Source organism: Girardinichthys multiradiatus, chromosome 22 (genome assembly GCF_021462225.1).
Source record: "Girardinichthys multiradiatus isolate DD_20200921_A chromosome 22, DD_fGirMul_XY1, whole genome shotgun sequence".
Lineage (NCBI taxonomy): Eukaryota > Metazoa > Chordata > Actinopteri > Cyprinodontiformes > Goodeidae > Girardinichthys > Girardinichthys multiradiatus.
The window spans coordinates 44,308,225-44,333,557 of NC_061814.1; the positions used below are offsets into that span (position 1 = coordinate 44,308,225).

The 25,333-nt window shown below is 45.2% G+C and overlaps 1 protein-coding gene across 2 annotated transcripts in view; it reads right to left on the bottom strand.

Annotated features, from left to right (window-relative positions):
- Positions 1-25,333, bottom strand: part of LOC124859384 (spectrin beta chain, non-erythrocytic 1) — a 100,299-nt gene that overhangs the window by 52,803 nt on the left and 22,163 nt on the right. Inside the window, exon 2 of one of the 2 annotated variants that reach the window (XM_047352138.1) lies at positions 15,864-16,154. In XM_047352138.1, coding sequence (XP_047208094.1) covers positions 15,864-16,011 — 148 coding nt within the window. In that variant the 5' untranslated portion in view covers positions 16,012-16,154. Of the gene's footprint in view, positions 1-6,161; positions 6,802-15,863; positions 16,155-25,333 lie in introns of those variants that run through there. The other variant, XM_047352137.1, reaches the window with a different exon arrangement.

The window sequence follows — 25,333 nt, forward strand, 5'->3', positions numbered from 1 at the left end:
GTTTATAGAAAAAAATAAATGTTGAATTTTCAGAAACTGGTCCTGAAAATTAACTTCAGATGTAGAAGAAAAGCTTAGAAAATGGAGTAAATCAGATGCTGACTCCTAAAACAATCATCTCTAATAAAGAACTGTGTTTAGGTGAAGGGGGAGAAGAAGCAGGTTGAGTCATGAAAAAACCTCAGAGAGATCAAAACCCGGTTGGTTCTGATCTGATCTCAGGAACAACCAGAACCGATCATCAGAGTTTATTTTCAGCTCTCTCTGGGCTCAGAAACACCTCTCTGCTTATCTGAGGATGCTCAGTGGAGCGTTTCCATCAAAGAGGCTTTTCATCCCGCAGATCTCAGGAACACACGGCGTTCACTCCTCCAACAATAAGATGATTCTGCAGCTCTGTAACTGACACCGCTCCAGTCGGCGCCGCAGCCGACAGCTCCTGATCACCTCCACATCCTCAACCTTTCAGGAATCATTACCCACATCACCTGGAAACACATATTCCCACAGGTTTACTCCGACATGCTGGGACCATTCCCAACACAAAAAACTGTCCGAAGCTGCTTTAGGTCTTTCAGGAGTTTTTGGAACCAAGTTTAGATTCCGTCTGAGAGGTTCTTTTGGGACCAACTGCGTTTAATGATCCATTGAGGTTCAGGCAGAAACCAAATAAGAGTCCAGTTTACAACCTACTTTCAGTCTCCAGATGTCAGAACGTAAATCCAAACAGACATCAGGTAATCCAGTCAGAACATCAGCTTGGTAGCTAATGATCCAAGGACATTTACAGGCTATTTCATATTGTTCCACAACCCAATGCCATCATGTCCACTGTGATAAACAGCAATCAATGAATCTCCAGAAGAACCCCAACATGGTCCAACATGATTTCTGTGTGATAATCAGAACAAATTATGATAGGAAAGTTAAAGTTCTGGGACGCCTCATTATCCTGATGTCACAGTCAGCTGAAAGTCCATTAAAGTCTTGCTCTGATCACTGATGTGTTCAGCACCATGAAGTCCAGACAGGATCTCATGTTACTCCTACTCCCACTGTCTCTACATGCTCATCCAGGAGGAGTGAATGCTGCAAGTCATTGACTGGACGCAATCTGCTGCGGTTCCTTAGATAGAAAAACGTTTAACCAGTTTGAATAATAAACTGAATCTGACTGGTTGATAGGATTAACTGGGATGTATGAACCTGACTGGGAATCTGGATGATTGGATTGAACTGACTTTGTGAAGAGCCTTGAGACGACGTGTTGTGACTTGATGCTATAGAAATAAAACTGAATTAAATTGAATGTTGAGCCTCAGCAAATCTCCCAGATAAACTGATGAGTTCAAGGAAAACGTCTCGTCTGAATTTTTATCACAGATGATCTACAGTTTCAGATCCAAACGTCCACATGTCGTCCAGCCCTGGAGATTCATATTTAAACACCAAGTCTTTACTGTCTGGTGGTTTGTAACTAGAGGATTTCAAGCCCCAATCTAAACATTTCAGAAGATTTTATAGAAAATGTCCAGTAAAACACCTCAGTGATGCTGGTTCTGTTAATATTTAAACAGTGGAAACTGACTCCTGACAGAGCAGGAAACCGGGTCAGGTCTCAGCCTGCCTCAGTGTGAATTTGATCAGGACGCAGCAACTGAAGCGTCTTTTAATTCCACTAAGAGGACGGATACAGGGAGGGACGGATGGATGGATGGGGAAAGTAACCGAGGGACGGAGTAAGAGACGGATGGAGGGGGGGCGGTGGGTCGGGGTAACGGGGGGCAGGGGAAAGGAGGGACGGTGGCAGACGCCTTGTGAAGCTTCATGAAACATTGATGAGGAGGACGAGACGCTGCTGTTTTATCAGATGAACAAAGACCAGGGAGGGAGCTGCTGATCCGTTTCTGCGTCCCACAGCATGTTGGACTCTCCTCCTCCTCCGCTCTGTTAATCCTCACCCCCCACCGCACTGAGGGGGGTGCAGGGCTCAGAAAACACAGAGGAGGCGGCTGATTGACCGGATCAGGACAGCAGCAGCAGGAGGAGAAGCAGCAGAGAGATGATGATGATGTTTTTAGTCTCCATGTGTTCAGTTTGTCTCAGAATCACACAAATTCAAACAAACTGAAGCTCCGCCCACCTTGGATTTCAGAATAAAAGCTTGGATCCATTAAGCCCCTGTCTCTGTTCGCCCCATCCATCCTTTAGGTCATGTGATCAGTTTTCCTCCATGTTTAGAGATCCAGACATCCATCATCTTTCCTTATACTTATGAAATATTAATTCAATTATTCATCTAATTATTAACAAATTCATGTGTTTATTGATCCACCTCTAGGAAATGACAACTGTGAACCTCTATAGCTGGGATTTCTGGGAAATGTAGTCCCAATAACAAGAAGGACCTCACATTAACACTGTTTCAGCTCTTCTTATGTCAGTTTTCGTTAAATCAAAGTAAAATCTGTTCTCCTGACCCCTTTACTTCAGCATCTATCAGCATGCAGTGCTGCTCGGCAGAAACATCTCCCCTGGGTCCGTTCAGCAGCTGATCTAATCACTAATTTCCCTCTAATTGCTTTATTTGTGATGGTGGAGGTCCGTTCAATACTCATTATTAGGGCGAGCAGGAAGTGCTGCTCCTCAGTCTTTTTACAGACCTCTAAAACGCCTGCTTCTATATCCATCATCCTGCTGGGAATTCAACCTGCGGGATCTTTACCACCGGAGCTTTAATGTTTGAATTCTTCAGCTTCTCTCACATATCTACCTGGTTCTGTTTACAGCCAGAAGACCAACAGCATGCAGACAACAGAAATCTCCTGGAACCAACCTGTTTTTGTCATAATGGTTCAGCTGCAAAAAAGCAGTTTTTTCCTGTCAGTTAATGCATCAAATACAACAGAAATTAAAACACATTAAAAACATAATGTTTTCCGTCTTACTCATTCTTTGTGAAAGAGAAAAGGACTAAATTTAGTATCAGCATGACAGGTTCGTAAAAACAAAACTCCATCTCCATACTGGGTTTGATCCGGTACCAGTACTGGAAAGATCTAACTTTGATTACAGTCATATTTGGTTATCAGGTTTACTTTCAGTTTCATCTTCATAGTTATTTACAAAACGGATTTAAACTCAGTTGAGTCAAACACACCACCTCTATCTCCCACCTCCACTTGCCATCTCCAACTGGCTTCAGTCCAGTGTAGCTTTTAGAGGTGGTGCTGGGTTGACGCTGAAGGGTTCTGAGCCCGATCAATCAGAACATCTGACTCTTTTCTAACCTTGGACTAAATAGAGCCTGATGGTAATTTTAAACCTAAATGTGTCTCCATTAATAAAACTTTGAGAAGCTTCATCAGCCTCTCTCCATGCTTCAGAAGCAGCTGTGAAGGTTGCTGACTCAGCCTTTAAACACGTCCGCCAGCAGGGGTCGCTGCACCCAGACGTCATCCAGATGAAAACATTCTTTTGGTTTGAACAGTAAATGAATAAGAGGTAAATCTGTCAATTGAAATATTTTCTACAGTACACTCTTCTTCAAACTGGACCCTGATGAATACTACAACAGTCTGTTAGTAAAATCTCAGAACTTCATGGTTTGGTGGAGTCTTCATATCAGCAGAACCCTGGACTGCAGATTAGGCTGCTGTAATTAAGAACTGATATAAACCATAAACAGAACATGTGATTAAACTAATAACAGAAACACTGATTCTGCATGTCTGACTGAAGCTAAAGTAAGACTGGGGCCGGGCTATCCAAGTAAAATGTCAAAGTGGGTCAGAACCATAACTGAGGAAACTCTGCACAGCAGCTGGAATGTCCATCAGCTCAGCGGGACCAACTGATGGATGTCTCTTTAGATTTTAGACTAAAAGCAAAACGAATCCCAATGACTGAACCGAACCACAACAGGTCCAAATCACGTAAAGTTCAGCTTCAGCTCAGCAGATCTGATGTCCAGCAGAGTGAGAGGTCCCAGCTAGCATGTGTTAAATGTAACCAGTGTGGACCAGAACCAGTTAGCATTTTTTCATTCAAATAAATCTTGTTCTTGAACCGGTTTGGTTTGTGTGCTTTCAACCTTTGGTGTTCTGTTGAGGACCGAAACGTGTTTCTGCCATACTTATTGCTTCCGTTGTCTGTGGCTTCGACCCGCCCATGAAGAACCAAGTATTCTGCAGCGCCAGAGTTAAACTAGAGTTCGTGCTCTGGAACCATGCACCAGCAGTTAAAAATCATGTTTGGGAACCAGAACTGGCTCCAGACCGCATGGGTGGAAAAGGGGTAAGTGTAAACCAGAACCAATGTGGACCACAGACAATGTGGAACAGAACCAGCGTGGAAAAGAAACAGACTCATTAAACACAATGACTTCATCAGACCGACTCCAACAGAAACAGAACTGTTCTGTTCTTCTTCCAACACCACCACCCAGCTCAGGGCTGTTCTATGAACCCAGTTTGTCCTTTCAGCTCCAAACGTTTTAACAATTGGACCACATTTCATGTTGTTGTTGTTCTCCTATCTTATTCTTTAAGGGCAATACATCCAGGGGGATCCGGAACCACCTCAACAATCGACTTAAATAACTGATTCCAACTATGACCAGAACACATCATTCCGTCCCGGGTCAGCTGCAGGTTAATCGGGTACACAGACTGAATCTCTGCAAGAACAGGTGTCACTACTCCATCCATCCATCCATCCATCCATCCATCCATCCATCCATCCATCCATCCATCCACCCCCTCTCTCCCCCAGTGCCCTCTGGTTCATTCTGGTGGATCCCAAGGTGTTCCCCGTCCAGAAGAGTTATACGGTTCCTCCAGCGAGTTCAAGGTCTCCGTCTGGAAACCTCTCAAAATCATGATCAATATCAACATCTCAGGACCAGAGATGATGGCCAGAATGTAGACAAGTTGGTAAATAGAGCTTAGGGTTATGGCTCTGCTCTTTCTCTACCACTACAGGCTAGAGCATCATCCACATAACAGGTGAAGCCCCAATCCACAAGGTCCACCTACCATCAACAAGACACCAGGACATTTGAACTCCTCCACTTGAGGAAGAGACTGAGCTTCTGGACAAACATCTAACCAGGAAGACTTCAGTCAACAGGAACAGAGAAAGGTTGGAATCAGCGGAAATCCTGGAGCCATCAACCATCCTTCACTGCTCCAACAACATAATCACATTTACATCTGAAGCCCGGGAACCTTCGACTGTCATGGGTCTATGCTTTATATGTCAGTAATGTTGGATGGAGTCTCTCTGCAGAAGAGGCCAGCATTCATTACAGATGTCAGGGTCCAGGAGGCTAAAGGTCACAGTGTTTTATGGATGGATGAGAAGAAAGTTAGGAAATGTGGATTTATGGTAACTTACTGTATATCACATATTTATCTCTAATGTCTGCATTACATGATTTTCTGATATCATGTAGCCTTCAGTTGAACCCATACACTGAATATCTGCTTGGCTGTCGTTTCCAACTTGAAGATCCTGAAACGGATCTGCAACATTCCCAGAAAACAATGGGAGGATTGTGTCACAGAGGCAGCTTCAGCAGGGCCTTTTTCTGAGGAATTTCAGCACTCTATGAGGACATTTTAAGGGTAGAAATCTGCAGTTTGATTCAAACATTTATAAAAGTTTATCTGCTGCTGAGATCAACAGAGGTTTTATACAGGCTGCTGACCTGGAGATGTTTCCACACCGAGATCATCCAGTTATGTCTCCTCTAACCTGCAACATGCACCACCTCTCTGTAACAAGCTGATCTCTGACAGAGATAACAGCAGGCCAACACCTCACACGCTGATAAACTCCGTGAGAACAATGGGCCGATCGCAGCTGGGTGACAGAACCCCTCCGCTGAAGGGCAGCGGAGGGGAGTGACAGTGTGAGGGGATGAGGAGGGGTGAGGAAGGGTGCGGAGCGGTGAGGAAGGGTGCGGTGGTTTACAAAGATAAGCCTACAGCTGCTGACTCACACACACGCTGTGATTTCTGATTACTCTGAACTCAGAGTAAAAGTTAATCTGAAGTTTAAACTCTGATGAACCTCCAGCTTCTGAACATGGAGCTCCTGAACTTTCCAGTACTTCCTGTGAATAAAACCAGCAGCATCCCCCTCCTAAAGCTTCTCACCTTGGAGCTGTTTGAAGCGTCCTTCCAGCTGGTTGTAGTTAAAGGCAGCCTGTCCAGGCCCCGGACTGGACCCTCTGATGGGACTGAGGCTGGGGCTCGGAACCCGGCCCGGACCGGCAGAATGGGACGGCCCAGGGATGCCTGGGGACAACGGCCCGGCGTAGTCTGAGGTGGGAGAAAGGGATGAGAGGGAGCTGGGAAGGGCGGCGGTGGCGCTCTGAAGCTCCATGAAGAAACTCCAGGGGGAACGCTGAGGGAATCAGACGGGATCAGCCCGCAGAGGCATGAAGGAGAAACTCCACGGAGAAACTTCAGAATATAAAACTCCAGAAACACGAAGAGCAAACAGATCAAATCCTCTGCAGAAAGGTCCACTTTAAGTTTTCACCCAGAATTAACCCGTCCCAGCATAAATGGATCAGAATCAGGCTGTAGGGAGTGAAAGACACACAACACCTCTCTTTCTCTCCCCCTATGAGTTAGACAGAAAACGCTGGTTCAGCAGACGCACCGCGGCCACGGCAACATCACGCCTCGGATTTCATCCATTCATCACCGTCCTCAGAGATCACACCTTCCCTGCTACTGGGAATGCTCTCAGCCTCCGATCAGAAGAACACGCAGATCCTCCAGCTGAGGAGGAAGAGCAGGAGGAAGAGAGGAACACAGAGAGACGGAGGAGGCAGAGAATGGAAGCGTTGGTTGGTCCTGCAGAGCTCAGCAGCAGCAGCAACGGCAGCTGCTCAGACGCTGCTGAAAACACCTTCAGACACAGCCAAGGGGGGAGGGGCTGCACGCCGAGGCGCCCAATCACACCCCTCAGGTTCTGCATGATGTCATTTGCTCATTAGCATAAGGGGCGGGTCAGAAGGAGGAGCTAAAGAGTTGTTGCAGTGAGACTGAAGGAAAGTTAGATCTGATCTTAGTCTCTGACTTGGTCACCATGTTTCAGATGTTTGATTTATTTAATCACCTCAAAGTTCTACAGTTCTGGTTTTCTTTACCACAGAAACTTTATTTTTCAGGAAAATACCATCAAATCTTCAAAAACATCAAACAAAACCAAATTAGTTCCTAAAGTTCAGTTTCCAGGTGGGGAACCAGAAGAACCAGCAACTAAAAATTGGCCCACATGGTCCGTTAATCTGATCTGCAGTTTCACTAAAACTGGATTTTACTGTGTTATTCACAGCAAAGGTTCATCAGCAGCTCTGCTTGTACTTTGGTCCTTGAGCTGAACAGAACCCCAGACCTTTCCATCTTTAGGAGCTGGACCTCAGAACGCAGCTTTGACCAGCATGTTGCAGATGTTTCATTGAGACGTTAAAAATGGGCCCATTAAACACAGCAGTTTAAACAGTATTTACGTGTTCAGAACCTGATCATGTGGTTCTTCGTCTGATTCATCCTGATACTCCATGCCGATGCAGGAATGTGTAGAAGGCCATCAGAAAGGAGGGGTGAGTCAGGGTCCAAACATCCTGAGAAAGCTTCAGCTCTAAGATTAGAAGCTGTTGTGGAGATGATCTTCCTGTCAGAGTTCTGACAGCACTCCTGCTCCATCCGGTTCGCCATCTAGCATACACACAAACCAGCGGCTGAACTAAACTAGAACTTTAGGAAAAGGGTGGAGAAGGGAAACCATTCTGGAGCCCTCGGAGCTCAACTTCCTGCATGACTGATGACAGGAGGAGGTCAGAGGTGACGACATTCAGATAATATGTGGAACAAATCTTCATGTTAACCTGAACAAACAGACTGCAGAGATCAGCCTGAAACTGGGCTAGAAGCCTAGAGAGCAAAAGATAGTGTGGAGGTCAGAGGTTAGCATATCTTCCATCCACACCTCTGGATAAAACATAACGAGCTTTGACCTGCTGTTAATCATCCACCTGCAGAAGATTTCATGTTTTCCCCCCCAAGTACCAGAATGCTGCAGCAGGTTGGGATCAGATAAACATGGAGCAAAGGTGCAGAAAGCCAGAGGAAACGAGGTTCTTCTGAGGTCACCTGACACCAAGAAGACTAACCCTAACCTGAGGGAAAATATCAGCCGGGTTCTGCTGATCATCTGATCATCTTCAGTGAGGTTACCTCAGTTTGGTGCTCTGCAAAATAAAGGTGTGTGTTAACATGATGACAAAATGGGAAGACATCAGCAATGGCCTTAGAGAGGCAACTCTTGCTGCCCATCAACCTGGGAGGGGTTATCAGGTCATCTCCAAACTATCTAAAGTCCATCAGTCTACAGACAGAAAACATGTTCCCCAGAAGAAAACATCTCAGACAGCTGCCACTCTTCCCAGGAGTGGACATCCCAACAGGTCCAGTCCAGGTCAGAGCGTGAAGCTCACAGAAATGACTGCTGAAAGAAGTTCTAAAGGCTGCTGAGGGAGGTTCTAAAGGCTGCTGAGGGAGGTTCTAAAGGCTGCTGAGGGAGGTTCTAAAGGCTGCTGAGGGAGGTTCAAAAGGCTGCTGACAGAGGTTCAAAAGGCTGCTGACAGAGGTTCTAAAGGCTGCTGAGGGAGGTTCTAAAGGCTGCTGATGGAGGTTCTAAAGGCTGCTGAGGGAGGTTCTAAAGGCTGCTGACAGAGGTTCTAAAGGCTGCTGAGGGAGGTTCTAAAGGCTGCTGACAGAGGTTCTAAAGGCTGCTGAGGGAGGTTCTAAAGGCTGCTGAGGGAGGTTCTAAAGGCTGCTGAGGGAGGTTCAAAAGGCTGCTGACAGAGGTTCAAAAGGCTGCTGACAGAGGTTCTAAAGGCTGCTGACAGAGGTTCTAAAGGCTGCTGAGGGAGGTTCTAAAGGCTGCTGACGGAGGTTCTAAAGGCTGCTGAGGGAGGTTCTAAAGGCTGCTGACAGAGGTTCTAAAGGCTGCTGAGGGAGGTTCTAAAGGCTGCTGACAGAGGTTCTAAAGGCTGCTGAGGGAGGTTCTAAAGGCTGCTGAGGGAGGTTCTAAAGGCTGCTGAGGGAGGTTCTAAAGGCTGCTGACGGAGGTTCTAAAGGCTGCTGAGGGAGGTTCTAAAGGCTGCTGAGGGAGGTTCTAAAGGCTGCTGAGGGAGGTTCTAAAGGCTGCTGAGGGAGGTTCTAAAGGCTGCTGAGGGAGGTCCTAAAGGCTGCTGACGGAGGTTCTAAAGACTGCTGAGGGAGGTTCTAAAGGCTGCTGAGGGAGGTTCTAAAGGCTGCTGAGGGAGGTTCTAAAGGCTGCTGAGGGAGGTTCTAAAGGCTGCTGAGGGAGGTCCTAAAGGCTGCTGACGGAGGTTCTAAAGACTGCTGAGGGAGGTTCTAAAGGCTGCTGAGGGAGGTTCTAAAGGCTGCTGAGGGAGGTTCTAAAGGCTGCTGAGGGAGGTTCTAAAGGCTGCTGAGGGAGGTTCTAAAGGCTGCTGAGGGAGGTTCTAAAGACTGCTGAGGGAGGTTCTAAAGGCTGCTGAGGGAGGTTCTAAAGGCTGCTGAGGGAGGTTCTAAAGGCTGCTGAGGGAGGCTCTAAAGGCTGCTGAGGGAGGTTCTAAAGGCTGCTGAGGGAGGTTCTAAAGGCTGCTGAGGGAGGTTCTAAAGGCTGCTGAGGGAGGTTCTAAAGGCTGCTGAGGGAGGTTCTAAAGGCTGCTGAGGGAGGTTCTAAAGGCTGCTGAGGGAGGTTCTAAAGGCTGCCGAGGGAGGTTCTAAAGGCTGCCGAGGGAGGTTCTAAAGGCTGCCGAGGGAGGTTCTAAAGGCTGCCGAGGGAGGTTCTAAAGGCTGCTGAGGGAGGTTCTAAAGGCTGCTGAGGGAGGTTCTAAAGGCTGCTGACGGAGGTTCTAAAGGCTGCTGACGGAGGTTTTGTGAGATGCTGAATCATGAGGTGAGCTTACATCATCATGGCTGAATGAAATTAGTCCAGATCCAGGTGTTTTGGTTGATGCTGTGTTTATTTATAATAAATCGTTTTTATTAATTATCAACTCTCAACTTTTCTTCTTCAGCAAATCAAAGTTCATCTGGTGTCCTTAAACCTTCTGCCTGTCAGCAGGAATGTTCTTCATGGTCATTAACCAGTTTACAACCCTGAAATGAACATTTATATTTATTTTTATAAGTGATTATCTAAAAAAAACCAATAAAACTGATAAACAAACCAGAACAACCTTCTGCAGCTTTATGAGGTTTCACCAGAACCATCTTTGTGTTTATAGTTAAGAAGCTCTGAGCTTCAACCCAACAGAAAGTCTCTGCAGCCAGTTACCCTGTACAAACAGAGGAACCCCCCCTCCCGTGGTGTCAGCAGAGGTGAGGTCAGAGGTCAGGTTACAGTAAACAGACAACAGATGGAGCAAACATTTCTGCAACCCTCGGAGCTGCTCTTTGTCCTCAGTTTTCCTCTACATGAGAGCGCGCTCTGTTCTGCCGGCGTCACGCCGTCTTTCCTGCAGTCATCTGGTTTCCTCGTGGCTCTGCCCCTCAGGGCGGTGCTGCCAAAGGAGCAAACGCACTGTTCATGGAGCCAGAGTTGAGCCTGGACTGCCTGAACCTCAGACCTGCATGTCCTGATTCTGCACCCTGCAGTCCCATCTTTTAAACCCCGCAATGCGTTCATGAGTCAAACATCTGTCATCAATATGCCGAATTTCACACAGACACACCGCCTTGGCCTCAGGACCGCACAGCGGCATTCCTGGGAGGTCATGGCTTCACGCCGGAGCCAAGAGAGGTGATGAACAATGTTTCCTGTCCACTGCTGGAAACATCTAGCTGAAGTTTATTCTCATTTTAACTACCTGAGCTGGATCATTCTCTACACAGACTCTAATAAAGTTCTGGTGTTCGGGTCAAATATGCTTTCTATGACCTACTGCAGCACCATGTCCAGAGTTCTGTTGCTTTATGTTCCCAGAAGAAATTCAAAGTTTGATCAGGAAACAAACCAGACAAAAAGGGAAAACAGAGTTTATCTTATCGCTGCGTTCTCGCCCTCTGAGTGAGCTGTAAAGTCAATCTCAGAACAGATAAGAGCGTCCATGACTGAAAGAAAAGAAAAACTGTGGACAGAACAGAGAAGATGGAAAAACTGATAACATTTCATAAAAAACAAAAAGGAACATGATGTTGCAGAGACAGAGGAACCAGCTCCCTCCTTACTCTGCTTCTCATACTGTGTTTATCTGTGGTACTTTCCTGGAGAGAAACATTCACCTTCTACAGATGATCCACATGGTCCTGTCTTTCAGTGTTTAATCCTTTCTCTCTCCTAGACATGGCTACTGACTGAGCTTCTACTGTAACTAACTTTATGTGCTCTCTTTCAGACTCTAACCTTGAAAACTGGCTCAGAGTTTATCTGTTCTTTCTTTCTAGATGAAACGACTAAAGGAGCTACATCCATTAACATTTACTTTTCCTTCCCATAGAAAGTACTCCTGGATCAGTGCTTCTTTGTTCTCTTTGTGTCTCTGCTCTGTTCTCTCAAACCTCCAGTCGGTCGTGGCAGATGAGCCTGGTTCTGGTTCTGCTGGAGGTTTCTTCCTGTTTAAAGACTCGATACAATCTGCTGGGTTTGCTTTAGAAAAGCGTTTAACCAGTTTGAATAATAAACTGAATCTGACTGTTTGATAGTTGGGATTAATTGGAATGTATGAACCTGACTGGGAATCTGGATGATTGGATTGAATTAACTTGAAAGTACTCTGAGACGACGTGTGTTACAACTGAAATGAATTAATAATGAACAAAATCTTCAGTCAACTTTAACTTTCTTTAAAATGTTCACCAACCATGAACAGAAGCATTCACACCAACATTCCCAACATTCCAACATGTGGTATTCCAAACAGGAAGTGACACACAGCTTCCTCTCTGTGGGGGACCGGACTGGTTCTGGTTCTAATTATGGACCAACTGAGTGAGACTTCATTAAACCCTTTGATGCTTCAGTTAAACCTGCATAGTGTTCTGATGGTATCACTGATCATCTGGTCCTGACCCTCCACTATGGATCCATCAGGTCATTAATGATCAACGTTCTTCCGACCAGAACCAAACCTGAAACCAGCCCTGTTCTATTGCTGATTTCCAGTGAAAAAAGGATATCCTGCGCTGGATCTTCCTATTTTATTTGTTTTATTAAAGCAACGTGATGAAACCCAATCTGATAAGAACATTTCTGCTCAACACAGACAAAATGATCATCTGAACATCAGAAAAGCTGACGACACTCTGATAAAATTAGCAGAATGTTCTAAAGGTTCACGATTGAACCCCAGGTACCGGACTGGGGTCCGGATCAGCAACAGGCTCCCTGATAAAACGGATTTTGCCAGCATGCTGCTGTGTTTCTGCCTTTACAATGATGTTCCCTGTGATAGAGAGACTGTACTGGATGCTGCAGCGTTCTGTCTGACTGCGCTGCTCAGTTTTACGGTAACTTTATAAAGCAGAAGAGCATCTTTTCTCCAAGCCTTCTCCAAACATGATTAACGTTATAATGTCCAGTTCAATCAGTCCGACTGGGACTCTGCATCAGCAACACTTGTTCTTAAATGACCCAGATCAGCGTCAGGGACAAGGAAGCCCTGATGGCAACACCGAGCTTCACAGGTTACTGAAGCTCATCTGTGTGTGGAAGATCAGGGAACATCTGGAGGAGAAGAAAAGTGAAGAACCTCCAACACTGGGTGCTGTGAACAGAGCTCAGCAGAAAGGAGCTGATTTACTGTAAGATCTGAACCAAACAAGGTCCTATCAACATTCAACTGACAATCGGAGTTAAAGGTTGGATAATAGGGAAAAACTGGATTTGGTTATTATCGCTGAATTACTATTAACTGCAATCTCAGCCACTTTCATTAAAATCTAGTTTTAATGAACGTTTTTGTCCAGGAGAGTCCATCTATGGCAACATATTTCAGGTGGAAGAAAGCAGCCGACCCTCTAATGCCGTGCAGGTTGGCCTTTCCTTCAGTTCATTCATGTTACTCGAATACCTTGGAGGCTACGTTGACACCCTGGAGCAGAGAAAATACAGCATGTTACGAGAAACACCTGAAGGCTGCAGCCAAGGTCCTTCAGGACTGAAGCATTGGTCTATATGAGGTCCCGGTTAACCTCAAGGTTTAAACAGATCTGATGTTTCTTCACAACAAGATGGATGAAATGGCTCAAATCCTGTTCTTCTGTTTTAGTCTTGTTAACATATTTGGTCTTTATGTATTTCTGCTGCCAAGATGGAGGACATCCAACCTTCCTCTCTGAAGCTATCCTGATGGAGACATGAGGACCTCTTGTTTCAGAGTTAATCTGAGGTGGTGAGAAGAAACCATCCTCTGATTTGTGAGCCAACAGCAGAACAAGGACTGAACAGAAAACAGAAACACACTGAGCCCACTCTGAGTGGAGTGGATCAGGCTGCATATCCATGGTGACGGTGGTTTAGTGTTGCTATCACATGGACCTCCCTCTCACACAGAGACTGATGGAGCAGGACACATTCAGGGCTGAGCATCAGCTCTCAGATGTTGGAGGTTTGAATGGCTGCAGAGTGATGCTGGAGATGCTCCATCAGGTCCAACTACAGCTGTTTGAACGTCCTGAAACGTTTTTATTGGTCCAAACTGTCCCAACTCTTCATGAACATCAGTCAGGTTCTTACGTCTTCTCTAATTAAAGAAAAAAATCAGCTTGAAAAGTTTCATCTTCCTCCTGCTTTGAGCTCATCTGAAACAAAGGTCACTGTGAAGCTGAACCCACAGAGAGAGAGAGGAAGAATGAAGCTTTGTCTTTCTTCAAGCAAAGCTGGAGACCTTTTCTCTGAGAGGCAATCTCATCCTGATTCACTACCAACGACTTTGCATTAATCTGAACCATTTCTGCAGAATGACCTCCAGAATGGATGCAGATGTTTGTCACATGTGGAAGAAAAACCTCAGCTTTCACCTGTGGAGCTCCTGCAGGAACATCTGACCTGAGCTGATTCAGCTCATTACAGTAAGTTCACGTTTCTCCATCAGCTGGTTTTATGAATGGAAACTTTATTCTGAACAGGAATTAATGGAGAAATCAACCAACACCGGGTTAGTTGATGTAAATAAATCTAAAACAAGTAAACCACAGCTGAATTAAAAGGGAGTCCAGCTCAGGCATACTGGTCTTTAACTGGTCCAGAGGCTCCCTGTTCAAACTACAACTGGTTTTATTTGTTCTTAAGTAGGACTTTAAACCACATCTGCTCAGAAGGAATGAGAAGAACCCGCTTCCATCTCCACCTGTGCAATAAGCCAGTCAGATAGAAGCTTCCCAGAGTCCAAACTGAAGCGTGGAGTTGGATAAATGTGCAGAGTTCTGCTGATGTTCTGCTGTGTGAATCTATTACAAGAATCATGAGCGTTTGATAAACTCCAGGATGTGGAAACATTCAGAAATGAAGATAAGCTTCAGTCTGACTCTGGGCCAAGGAAGTCATTCCAAGAAAAACTACAACATCTGGAATCTGAAAGGAGCCATTGTTCCAGCTGCTCATACCTGTTTTAAAGAGCCGTCTCACACACCTGGGGTCAGAGTTCAGCACAGAGCCCGTCAAGAAACCTTCAGGCTGTTTCTACGGAGGGGAACATGTGACTGATTGTTCTGTGACAGGTTAGAGATGTTGGGACGTCTGTATTTAGGAGACAATCCAGTAAACCAGGTTCTGAACCGACACCTGTAACTGCTGCAGGACGTTTGTATGTAAGAGCAGTAGGAGTCCTGCAGTAATGCTGCATAGTTCTGTGGTTCTGGAACCACAGAACTATGCAGGAGCCACCTGCAGTCCTGCAGACCCAGACCTGATCAGCTCTAAGCTCCAATCAGAGTTTAAAACAGCTGCTCACATCTTATGATAACCGCTAACTGCTGCAAGTTCTGTCTGCAGACACGGGTCATTTAAAGAGAACCGCTGGTTGTCCCAGTTACTGGTTCTAACAGCACGTTTTCCAGTTAATCCATTAAAAAGCAGAACGTGATATTTTAACTGGAACTGAGGCTCCAAGCAGCTGACCCTGGCTGGAGGCTCCGCCCTCTTACGCGTAAACAGGCGGCGAGTCTTCTTCTGCATATTTAACACGGCAGGTTGCTGAATTATTTAGAGGAGCGGGGAGCTGCAGCAGCAGGAGCATTACCCCCTCACACACACACACACACACACTCAGTGAAGCATGTGAGCAACAAGCGGCAGCAACCAACCTGTGACCTTCATCAGACTGATGAAGAGGAATTATTGTTGCTTCTCAACCTGTTGGAAACGCCGATGATGCAACAGGAGCGAAAAACACTGAGAACTAAACTGAGCTATAATCTGGGTTACCCTGACAACTAAAAATATTAGATTATTAATAAACTTTCAGGTTGATCCAACATAATAATAATAAACAAATTAGGAGAAAACTCAAGATTTTTGTTTGTATAAACTTTCATTCGGGTTTGGATCCAAACCTTCAGTCCTGCAGCAGCTGCATGTTTTCCACAAAGGTTAAATAGACTCCAACAGGCGACCCAGTAAGAGCCAAATATGAGGATATCTGGTTCTGATACTACAGTCTTCCTGCAGCTTGTTATCCCGTTAACCGGATCATCATCACACAATCAGCTGTCAGAATGACAGGCGACATCCGACACCAGAGTGAAGATTTTAAACGCCTTTTTAAAGAGATGGGACAACCAGCAGCACCAGTTCAACCAGTTCAACCAATCACAGCAGACCAGTCGTACCTGCGAGAGCTTTGATGCGAGAGCGCTCGAACAGCCGAGCCGAGCTGTTCTCGTTGTCCCAGTCGTCGGTGTCCCAGCGGTTGTTGACGCCGTCGCTGATCTGCTGCTGGATCTCCATGTGGTCGTACTCAGCCGCCACAGACGTCATGATGACCTCGCCGTGACTCCGCCCCCGCTGCTGATACCGCTGCTTGCTGCTCCGCCGACCTGTTACCTGCTGCGGGGATCAGCGGGACCCTCGCTCTCTCTGAGAGCGGCTCTGACTGGCAGGCAGAGACGTTTGGAAGAAACCTGCAGAGATCCAAACAGAGATGAGTCGGTGAAGGTGGGAGCAGACGCCTGTCAGACAAAGAAAAGGGTTTCGATATTCTTCAGATAAAATAAGAACCTGATTGGATAGCCGAGGACCTGACGATGACACCAGTTCAAACATCACACGGAGAAAATGTTTCCCACTTTTAAACGTTCCTGTTTAACTATTGGAACAAGAATCACTGGTTTCTCTGGTTTGCTAAGCTGGGTCTGAATGAAGGTCAAGGTTCTGGAAAAAGGTCCTTTGGACAGATGAGACCAAAGTAGAGATGTTTGACCATAATGAACAGAACCTGGTTTGGAGAAACCAGGCAGCAAGTCAACACAAACTCCTCAGACCAACTGTGAAGCATGGTGGTGGAAGGATGATGATCTGGGCTGCTTAGAGTCACTGAGTGGACCATGACCTCCTTAGTATACCAAAGTATCTCTCTGACAGCTAATCTACAGAAGAATGGATGAAACAGACAGTGTAGCAATGGCCTAGTCAAAGTCCAGATCTCACCCTAATTGAAATAGTGTGGTGGAACCTCCAGAGAGCTGAGCAGAAAACTCAAAGAATTGAAGCAACACTGGAAAAAAGAATGGACCAAAAGTCCTCCACGAAGATCTGAGAGACTGGTGAAGTCAGACAGAAAACCAGAAATAGGTTCTACAAGCTGCTTTATCATGGGGTGTACTTAGTTTTAACCATCTAAAAATAGTTCAATCAAACCAAGAAAATAGAAAGTAAAGAACCAACAAGCAGCTGACCTGAAAACCTGCAGAAGAGAAAAGATCTGAATGTTTTCCTGCTGGAATCCCAGGTTAATATCCTGTTTATTAGCCTCAACCTACTGATGTTCCTCAAACATCTGATCTCTGTTCTCCAGGTCTGATCCCGGTTTTATTTCAGACTCAACCTACTGATGTTCCTCAAACATCTGATCTCTGTTCTCCAGGTCTGATCCCGGTTTTATTTCAGACTCAACCTACTGATGTTCCTCAAACATCTGATTTCTGTTCTCCAGGTCTGATCCTGGTTTTATTTCAGACTCAACCTACTGATGTTCCTCAAACATCTGATTTCTGTTCTCCAGGTCTGATCCCGGTTTTATTTCAGACTCAACCTACTGATGTTCTTGATGTTCCTCAAACATCTGATCTCTGTTCTCCAGGTCTGATCCTGGTTTTATTTCAGACTCAACCTACTGATGTTCCTCAAACATCTGATCTCTGTTCTCCAGGTCTGATCCTGGTTTTATTTCAGACTCAACCTACTGATGTTCTTGATGTTCCTCAAACATCTGATCTCTGTTCTCCAGGTCTGATCCTGGTTTTATTTCAGACTCAACCTACTGATGTTCTTGATGTTCCTCAAACATCTGATCTCTGTTCTCCAGGTCTGATCCTGGTTTTATTTCAGACTCAACCTACTGATGTTCCTCAAACATCTGATCTCTGTTCTCCAGGTCTGATCCCGGTTTTATTTCAGACTCAACCTACTGATGTTCTTGATGTTCCTCAAACATCTGATCTCTGTTCTCCAGGTCTGATCCTGGTTTTATTTCAGACTCAACCTACTGATGTTCCTCAAACATCTGATCTCTGTTCTCCAGGTCTGATCCTGGTTTTATTTCAGACTCAACCTACTGATGTTCCTCAAACATCTGATTTCTGTTCTCCAGGTCTGATCCCGGTTTTATTTCAGACTCAACCTACTGATGTTCCTCAAACATCTGATCTCTGTTCTCCAGGTCTGATCCCGGTTTTATTTCAGACTCAACCTACTGATGTTCCTCAAACATCTGATCTCTGTTCTCCAGGTCTGATCCCGGTTTTATTTCAGACTCAACCTACTGATGTTCCTCAAACATCTGATCTCTGTTCTCCAGGTCTGATCCCGGTTTTATTTCAGACTCAACCTACTGATGTTCCTCAAACATCTGATTTCTGTTCTCCAGGTCTGATCCTGGTTTTATTTCAGACTCAACCTATTGATGTTCCTGATGTTCCTCAAACATCTGATCCCTGTTCTCCAGGTCTGATCCTGGTTTTATTTCAGACTCAACCTACTGATGTTCCTGATGTTCCTCAAACATCTGATCCCTGTTCTCCAGGTCTGATCCTGGTTTTATTTCAGACTCAACCTACTGATGTTCCTCAAACATCTGATCTCTGTTCTCCAGGTCTGATCCTGGTTTTATTTCAGACTCAACCTACTGATGTTCCTGATGTTCCTCAAACATCTGATCTCTGTTCTCCAGGTCTGATCCTGGTTTTATTTCAGACTCAACCTACTGATGTTCCTGATGTTCCTCAAACATCTGATCTCTGTTCTCCAGGTCTGATCCTGGTTTTATTTCAGACTCAACCTACTGATGTTCCTGATGTTCCTCAAACATCTGATCTCTGTTCTCCAGGTCTGATCCTGGTTTTATTTCAGACTCAACCTACTGATGTTCCTCAAACATCTGATCCCTGTTCTCCAGGTCTGATCCTGGTTTTATTTCAGACTCAACCTACTGATGTTCCTGATGTTCCTCAAACATCTGATCCCTGTTCTCCAGGTCTGATCCTAACCGTTAAAATCTCTGCAACCTTCAGGAATCTCAGGGAGCTTCAGCCTCCGCTCAGTATGTGTTTACAGTCGACATGTGACTGTGACTCTGCTCTGTGATTGGCTGCTGTCTGTTACAGCATTTCATCAAACCTGCAACAACACTGCCCCCACCTGGTGATGCCTTGTGATTACAGCACCTCAGAGCTCACAGAAACATCAGATCTCAGCCAGAAGACTTCAGTAATATGAGAAATGAAGCCACATCACTCAGCTTGTCCATCATCTCCTGTTTTAACACAGAGCTGCAGCTTCAGGGATTTAAACGACAGATATCTTTAGTTATAGAACTACTGACATCCGACCATCAAAGACCCAAAGCAGGAAAATAACCCTAAAAACAAAACAATAAATCCTGTCGCTAGGCAACCTTTGCTCTATTAGAAAACCACAAAGCATCCTGATGGTTAAACTGCTGAACTGATGATAAAAAGGTCAGAATGTCCTCACTCTCTAAAGCTGTGCAGAGTGAGGAGGGTTAAGAAAACACCTTCAGGTGGATGAGAAAGCAGAAAGCAGAGAAGAAGCTTCCAAAGGTTTCCTGTGTGTTTGTTGCTCCTTTCGTTTTAAATAAGGAATAAATGTAGGACTTTAGGACAGAAAATAAACCCTCCTCCAGATCTGTTCTAATCAGTTTTTTTAATCAGACATTTACATTTAGAGCAACTCTTCTGACATCCACCTCTGGAGGTTTGTTACAGAAACAGTTTAGTTTCCTCCTGGATTAGAGCTGCAGCTCCAACACCATCAGGGTTTTCTGCTCCAGCGTTCCTGATGGTTCCTGTCAGGTAACCAGAGGATCTGCAGGTTGACTCTGCACCAAGTCTAGAGCCTGCAATCAGTAAACAGAAGCATGACTCAAACAGAAGCTGCTGAGCTCAGGTCAGATCTGAGCCTGCAGATGTTTCTTCTGCCCGACACGCGGAGGTCAAACATCAAAGCTTGTTTACAGAACATGAGGACACCCTGAGAGTCCGGTTTAAAGGTGGATCCAAGCAGACGTGATAATCGAAGCTTTTTACAACGAATCTCTCAGAGATTCTTCTTGGTGGACCTCCATTTACTGCTCTCTGTGTCTCCCTGCTTCAACACTTTAAACTCTGTAAAATTTAAATCAAACTCATGACGTGATTAACTCCTTGAATCAGGAAACACTGGAATCTGTGGAATCACTGGTCTAACTGGAAATGGGTCCAGCTGGTCTGTGTTAGGTTTTTGAGTAAAGTGATCTTTGTGACGTTTGAATCTGAGTGTTTCTGCCTCCATCTTCATCAGATCGTCATCAGACTCTCCCTCCCGTCATCCTCATTGATCCAATCTGCAGCTGTGGCCCCACCCACTGATGTTTAAATCCCCCCAATCAGAGGAGATGTCTCAGAGCAGGAAGTGATCCTCAGAAGCAAACTGGGAGTGTTGGTGGACCGCCTCCAACTCCCAGTTCAGCGACCAGTCAGTATGGAGCTGCTGGTGTTGCTACGCTAAAAATATGCTGATGCTGCTGCTGCAGGGACCCTGAAAGTGTTTGTGTTGCCAGAGACGAGTCAACACAAGGTGTACTCAGGCAGAAAACACACACACACACACACACACACAGATGATGGAGTCATGACAACAGACAGTTAGGAAAGTGTGTCGCTGCAGGATGAAGAACAGAGACTCTGCTTGAATCTGAGCTCCTAAAACAACAAGGAAGCACAACTCAAGCCAACATTCCTTCTTCCGTCTCTTAAAGCAACTTTACTGCAGCGATCAGGAATCATTCCCTGTCTGAAGGTTAAAGGTCATATTTTCAGTCTCCAGCTGTGACCCGGGGATCAGAACTTCAATGCATCTGCCACCAATCAAGAGAATCAATATTCAGATGATTTTTGTGCTGATCAGTCGATGGCTCTGGCAGGGTTACCACGGCAACATGTGCATGTGGAAAGAAAAGCTGCAAACTGTGTCTGAGTGAAGTAAAGATATTTATAGGTCTGAGTAAAGACAGAGCAGGAAGCACAGGAACAGAGAGGAGACGTGATGATGGATGGATAAGAGAATAAAACCAGAGCTGGTCAAACCTTTCAAAATAAAAGACACCAGATTTCACAGCAAAAACGTGATGATTGGAGTCAGAACATCGTCACAACAGACTGGAACATCTCTGTCTTCAGCCACGTGGTATTAAAATGCTAGATCTTTTATTTTTATTCTGAAGGCTAAAACTCCTAACTCCTACTGGATCCTACATTTCCCATGATGCATCACAGCTGCACCATGACAACCAGACAGCAGAGATCTGGTTCTGTTCCAGTTTCACGGCCGGGTTTTATTCTTCTAAGGCTTTTTAAAATCTCCGATCAAAGGCAGATTTTATTTCCAATGTTCCTCCAACCTCCTCCTCCCATGTCCTCCTCCTTCCACACCTCCTGCTTAAACAGACCTCCATCTCCCTCATGCATGCTGTGCAGCAGGACCACTGCTGTCCTCCTCATCTTCCTCCCTCACAGTTTAATGGATTACCACGCAGCTTGACAGGCGTCTGTTTGGGTCATTTCCGCACATTGACTCACAGGAGGTTCCGCAGACCTCGCAGCGTGGAGCTGAACATGTTCTCCTTAAAGAACGCTGCACCATTTAAAGAGATCACCAGAGGCTGATCAAGTATTAGAAGCTACATTCTGACCTTATTTCCAAACAAAAACCCAGACCTCAGATTCATCAACCAAATTTATCACCAGTAGTTTACATCAGAACCAGAACCCAACCTGGAAGAGTCCTTTCATTCCTCTGGACAGGTTTGTGCCTTGGAGACTCCCATGATGTGGTGGAGAGCATCTCTGGATCCCTCCTGGACCTGGGACGTCTCTCTCCACTCTACAGAAGGACGGACACGTTTTTACTATAATCACCGTTTTCCAGAACAACTGATGGAACAGCCTGATCAGAAGATCTGCAGCTGAAGCAGCAACAGCTTCAGGACTTCAGTGAATGAAGTTTTCTTTGAAAACCCGTCCAAAAATTCTCAGACAAGAAACATCCAAAGACACAGCGATGGAACGTGTCCAGATTCAGTCTTTATAAACCTAAAACCAAATCAGTCTGTTTACACATTCTGTGCAGCAGTAATCTGGATTAAAGCCGCTTTGTTTCGAGTTACATTCCCAACTTTTCCATGACCGGAGACTCGGTCACCTGATTGTGGACCGTCCACCTCCTAACACTGATCCATCTGTCCTGTTCTGTTTCCTGTCCTCAGTAAAAGCAGACATTATCCTGTAAAAAGCTACAAAGGTCTCCATGGTTACAGCTATCCCAGCATGCATTGTAGCTGAACCTACTCATCAGGCTGCTGACAGCGACACAAAGACACGACTGGAGCTTCAGCAGAGAGATGAACTTTAACCGAGGCTGAAGCCAAGTTGCAGGCAGTTTAACTGGAGGAGACCGGAACGCCGCGGAACGCCGCGGAACGCCGCGGAACGCCGGGATAAATCAGCTGCTGCTGACCTTTTAAAGACAGACCTGCTTCAAACTGAAGCTAAACCAGATGAAGGTTCAGCAGAAGAAATGAAACCTCCTTACAGCTTTTCTTTCTGGTTCTTCGAGGAGAACATTTTTAACATCAGATCTTCGGTCTGAGTTGAAAATAAGTCTGTTTCCAAACCTCTGAACCTCTGATTCCATTTCATACCAAACCATCTGACAATGACTCACTGTGGCAGATGAACCGTATTTCACTGAGAGAAGTTCAGAATCACCTGTAAAGCCCCGTAGTTACATTCCTGTAGGTTCTGGGGTTCTGTTCTGTGCCGACAGAAAACAGATCTCTATTTTTACTGCCTCTGACACTTTTACATTTCAAGCATCAATTGTTCACCATGGCAACCGCAGCGCTGCAGAATCCCACACCGTGTTCAGACTCCCACGCAGGACGAGCAGCATGCTGCTCTCCATCAGTATTCATGGAGCTGCACTCCCACATGCTGGAGCGACCCGGTACCGCTCACATCAGGGCAGGGATCATCCGGGCTGCAGGAACTGAACTTTTCCATCAGTTAACAGAGAAATAGAGTCTCTTTGCAGACTTGATGATGAGCATCTCCAACCTGGAAACCGGTTCCATCCAAACTCAAACTGGATTTAACACCAGTGCTTTTCTTTTCGTGGATCATTCCCTGCTGCAGGCCCGCCAATCCATGCAGTCAGGCTCGCAACCGAGGGGTGGATCAGTTCAGTCGGACCTGCTGCTCATTTAATGCCTCCACATGACTGTCATCCGTGTTCAACCGATCGGAGGTCGGAAGACGGAAAATGTCTTTATTCAGACTCTACAGAAAACTCAGCAGGGACACAGAGTTCTGAAACCTGAATTAAAAGCCTGTAAGGACGTGTCTAACAAACAGAACCAACAGTCAGCTGAAAACTGGACCTGGAATCAATGCTGAAGATAAAATTAGAGCTCAATCCTTCAAATGAAACTACAGAATCTACTGAACCTCAGATGTTAACACAAAGAATAGTCACCTCTTAACATCCTAACCTCCTAACCTCCTAATCCTAACATCCTAACCTCCAAATCCTAACATCCTAACCTCCAAATCCTAACATCCTAACCTCCAAATCCTAACATCCTAACCTCCAAATCCTAACCTCCTAATCCTAACATCCTAACATCCTAACCTCCTAATCCTAACATCCTAACCTCCTAATCCTAACATCCTAACCTCCAAATCCTAACATCCTAACCTCCTAATCCTAACATCCTAACCTCCAAATCCTAACATCCTAACCTCCAAATCCTAACATCCTAACCTCCAAATCCTAACATCCTAACCTCCAAATCCTAACCTCCTAATCCTAACATCCTAACATCCTAATCCTAACATCCTAACCTCCTAATCCTAACATCCTAACCTCCAAATCCTAACATCCTAACCTCCAAATCCTAACATCCTAACCTCCAAATCCTAACATCCTAACCTCCAAATCCTAACATCCTAACCTCCTAATCCTAACATCCTAACCTCCTAATCCTAACATCCTAACCTCCAAATCCTAACATCCTAACCTCCAAATCCTAACATCCTAACCTCCAAATCCTAACATCCTAACCTCCAAATCCTAACCTCCTAATCCTAACATCCTAACATCCTAACCTCCTAATCCTAACATCCTAACCTCCTAATCCTAACATCCTAACCTCCAAATCCTAACATCCTAACCTCCAAATCCTAACATTCTAACCTCCAAATCCTAACATTCTAACCTCCTAATCCTAACATCCTAACCTCCTAATCCTAACATCCTAACCTCCTAATCCTAACATCCTAACCTCCTAATCCTAACATCCTAATCCTAACATCCTAACCTCCAAATCCTAACATCCTAACCTCCAAATCCTAACATCCTAACCTCCAAATCCTAACCTCCTAATCCTAACATCCTAACCTCCTAATCCTAACATCCTAACCTCCAAATCCTAACATCCTAACCTCCAAATCCTAACCTCCTAATCCTAACATCCTAACATCCTAACCTCCTAATCCTAACATCCTAACCTCCTAATCCTAACATCCTAACCTCCAAATCCTAACATTCTAACCTCCTAATCCTAACATCCTAACCTCCAAATCCTAACATCCTAACCTCCTAATCCTAACATCCTAACCTCCTAATCCTAACATCCTAACATCCTAATCCTAACATCCTAACCTCCAAATCCTAACATTCTAACCTCCTAATCCTAACATCCTAACCTCCAAATCCTAACATTCTAACCTCCTAACATTTTTACATTAAAACAAAAAGTTTTCTTTACTTCTGTTCCTTAAGGACTCACATGTTGGATCAAAAACTGATGGACTTATTTTGTCTTCATAAACTCCAAACCATGACATGGCCTCCACCGTGCTTTACAGAAGGTTGCATCTCCTCCCTGAACTCCTTTATTCAAGCTGAAGGTGAACCCAGAGTTTATTTTGTCGCTCTAATAAAACCGCTGGTTAGAAACAACTCAGCAGCAACTTCAACATGTTTACTGAGATCTCAGCAAAAGAGCTACATAACAGATTATCAAGTAAATATGAAATTAGTTACTGTAGTTGCCCTCCGCTATATGGCAGTTTGGTAACGTTCAGGTGTTTTTTCAGCTTGACCCAGACTGTAAACATGTGTGGGTCATTAATCCACCCATCCAGAACCGTTAGTCTGCAACATAACTCTGAGCTGCAGCTGCATGACTGCAGACTGATGCATGAAACAAGCTCCTGCTGCATCAAATTAGATTTCTGACTGAGGTCACCTCAGCCTCCACTGCAGTGCGCTTCAACACACTGATACACTGCTGGTTCTGGAGATATGGGTCAGACAGGAGGAGATCATCCATCACTGTCTCTATGCAGCTTTAACTAGGCCACACTGAGCCATGTAGGGCAGCAGTTCGAAAGAAGGCCAGCAGAGACTGTATTTCCTGAGGCAACTCAAGAAGTTCAACCTTCCACAGGAGCTGCTGGTCATCTTCTCCACTGCCATCATTCAATCTGTCCTGTCTTCATCCATCTCAGTGTGGTTTGGATCA